Consider the following 2,902-nt stretch of genomic DNA (forward strand, 5'->3'; position numbering starts at 1 on the left):
TCATGTTGGAAGGTAAACCTTCTTCCCATTGACAATTTTCTGGCAGAGGGCAGCAGATTTTTTTCTCAAGAATTTGACGGTATTTTGCCCCATCCATTTTTTCTTCTATCCCGACAAGTGCTCCAGTCCCTGCTGCAGAGAAACACCCCCATAACAGGATATTACCAACTCCATGCTTTACTGTAGGAATGCGGTTATTTGGATGCTGAGCTGTATTGGATTTCCACCAGACATGTTTGGTGTGGAGGACAAATAATACAATTTGTCTCATCTGCCTCAGAATCTTCAAGAGCATTTTGGCAAAGCTCAGTCGTGACTGCATGTGGCCTTTCTGATCCTTTTTCCAACTCAGTAGCTGTGTCTTATTTCGAAGGCTGCGCCCTACGGAGGTCACATTCAAAGGCTGCATACGCCATCAAGGCTGTCTCATTTCAGAAAAGCAAGTAGGACACTCCGAATGCGACCTTCGAATGTGACCTTCTTTCACAGGAATTCAAAGGCTGCATGAGGTGTATCCTTCGCTGCTACAGATAACCCACAATTTCTGTGCGTCGCCGAAAACAACCGTCGTTTATTTGAAAAAAATGGCGGCGCCAGCAAATGTAGCGCTACACACAAGCGAATATGTGGTGTTTAAATACAAGTATTATCAAGTTCTTCTTTTTTAAGTTGTATTACCTCAGTTGGTATGTGGTAAACAGGATTACAAGTGTTTAGTGTTTGTTTTATATCTTTCACTTGGATGTTATAAGTTGCACTGAGCAAATACAGCTGGATAAAACAAAAACTGTGTCTGTCTTTATTTCAGGCTGCAAAGCAACAAAAAGGTGATTATTTTAAAGGGGGTGATTCTTTTCTATGCCCACAGTAATTTTCTAATGCTAGAAGCACAGAAATTACACACATCATCTTTAAATGCAAAGTTTTGGTAAAATTTTTCAAATCAGGTTCTGAATGTTACATATTGTGTGTGCAGTTAGAACACTGTAGATGAAGTTTTATTCTGTTAATATTCTTCTATAATTCTGTCTTTGTTCTCTGCAGGGTGCTCTAAGGTGACCTGCATCAGCCTGACACGGGACGTGTCCGTCAAACTCTCCCCTCTTCATGGGCAGCAGATCTCCATCCGCTATCTTGACATGACTGACTGTTTTGCTTTGGAAGACGAAGGCCTGCACACCATTGCTGCCCACTGCACTCAGCTCACCCACCTCTACCTGCGGCGCTGCGTGCGCCTGACCGACGAGGGCCTGCGCTTCTTAGTCATCTACTGCCCGTCCGTGCGGGAGCTCAGCGTCAGCGACTGCCGCTTCATCAGTGACTTTGGCCTGCGGGAGATCGCTAAACTAGAGGGCCGCCTGCGCTACCTCAGCATAGCGCACTGCGGCCGCATCACAGACGTAGGCGTGCGCTACATAGCTAAATACTGCAACAGACTGCGTTACCTGAACGCTCGTGGCTGCGAGGGACTGACGGACCACGGCATTGAGCACCTTGCCAAGAACTGCCTCAAGCTCAAGTCCCTGGACATTGGGAAGTGCCCGTTGGTGTCGGACGCCGGCCTGGAGCAGCTTGCACTAAACTCGTTCAACCTGAAGAGACTGAGTCTGAAGTCGTGCGAGAGCATCACGGGCCGTGGGCTGCAGGTGGTGGCGGCGAACTGCTTCGACCTTCAGCTGCTGAATGTACAGGACTGTGACATGCCACTGGAGGCGCTGCGCTTTGTCAAGCGTCATTGTAAACGCTGCGTCATTGAACACACCAATCCAGCCTTTTTCTGAGAGCTGCACACATCTTTTGACCCGGGCCGGTGACGTCTCTGCTAGACAACACAGCGGAGATCTGCACTGCTGCACCTCTGTATTTAATTTGCATGGTTGGGAGAAATCTTAACTTTTTAAAAAATCCATTTATTTATATTTTTATTCACTTACATATTTTTGATTACTCAATCTCATCTTGTCTATGTCAGATTGTATTACGTGTAACATGTAAATTTCATCATGAATGCAAGTTGTTGACGCATAGAGGATTACATGATGTGACGTTAACCAGAAATGAAACTAGACACATTTTGCAGGACTACGGCGGCCCACATTTCAGTTTTTTTTATTGTTTACATTTGATATCTCTGTTATGAATGTTTTGCTTTGTTTCATCATGTAAGCCTTGTAATTGCTTGGTTTCTATCTTGGTTTCATTGCCCAGGAATATTACCAAACAGTGCCATTTTGCTGTGACGTTCACCTTTGTAATGGTCAATAAGGCTTTTTAAGGTGTTTAACAAATGGAAGACCACAGTGGAATAAAGAGGTCTAAGCCATATTAAACAGAATCTTGATGTCTGCTTTTATGTAGCTAACTGGCATTAGCCAGGTTCAGGAATGAGAAAACAGAGCAAAATATGCAATTCATAGTTTTCACATGACGTCACACCCTTACAGGAACGCCCACCTGGAGGCCAAAATGAGGCAGTCCTCCACTGACCGCAAGTTATTTTTATGAGGTTTGCATTAAGTAGCAATATAGTAAGACAGTGATATTAAAAGGCCAGATTCAATATACACCTTGATGCATACTTTGTACAGGCAAGCAGATGAACCCTGAATATACAAGCAATCCCTTAAATTTTTTCCCATAGAAAACCACTATAAAGAAAATACCTTTTTGTGCATTGCGTTCATATTTTTGCCTATATAAATTATGCATCATCAATAAGGTGTATACTGAATTTGATCTTTTAATATAACTGCTTTAATACATTAAGGCACTTTAAGTGGCCAAAACTTGCATTTTGTTCACATATCTTAGTTTTATTCTTTTGAGAGGTGATCTAAATATTTGTGGATTGGAAACAGATGGAAAATTGACAGGCTTGTGCTGCAGTTCTATGGACGTTTTG

At 43.1% G+C, this 2,902-nt stretch overlaps 1 protein-coding gene across 1 annotated transcript in view; it reads left to right on the plus strand.

The window, feature by feature from the left end:
- The window catches only part of fbxl7 (F-box and leucine-rich repeat protein 7), a 38,362-nt gene extending 35,760 nt beyond the window's left edge, over window positions 1-2,602 (plus strand). Inside the window, exon 4 of the mRNA XM_016525162.1 lies at window positions 1,045-2,602. Within this exon, the coding sequence (XP_016380648.1) occupies window positions 1,045-1,781 (737 nt within the window). The 3' untranslated portion in view covers window positions 1,782-2,602. The remainder of the gene's footprint in view (window positions 1-1,044) is intronic.
- Window positions 2,603-2,902: the final 300 nt, after the last annotated feature.

This window comes from Sinocyclocheilus rhinocerous, unplaced genomic scaffold (genome assembly GCF_001515625.1).
Source record: "Sinocyclocheilus rhinocerous isolate Xijiao unplaced genomic scaffold, SAMN03320098_v1.1 scaffold480, whole genome shotgun sequence".
Classification (NCBI taxonomy): domain Eukaryota; kingdom Metazoa; phylum Chordata; class Actinopteri; order Cypriniformes; family Cyprinidae; genus Sinocyclocheilus; species Sinocyclocheilus rhinocerous.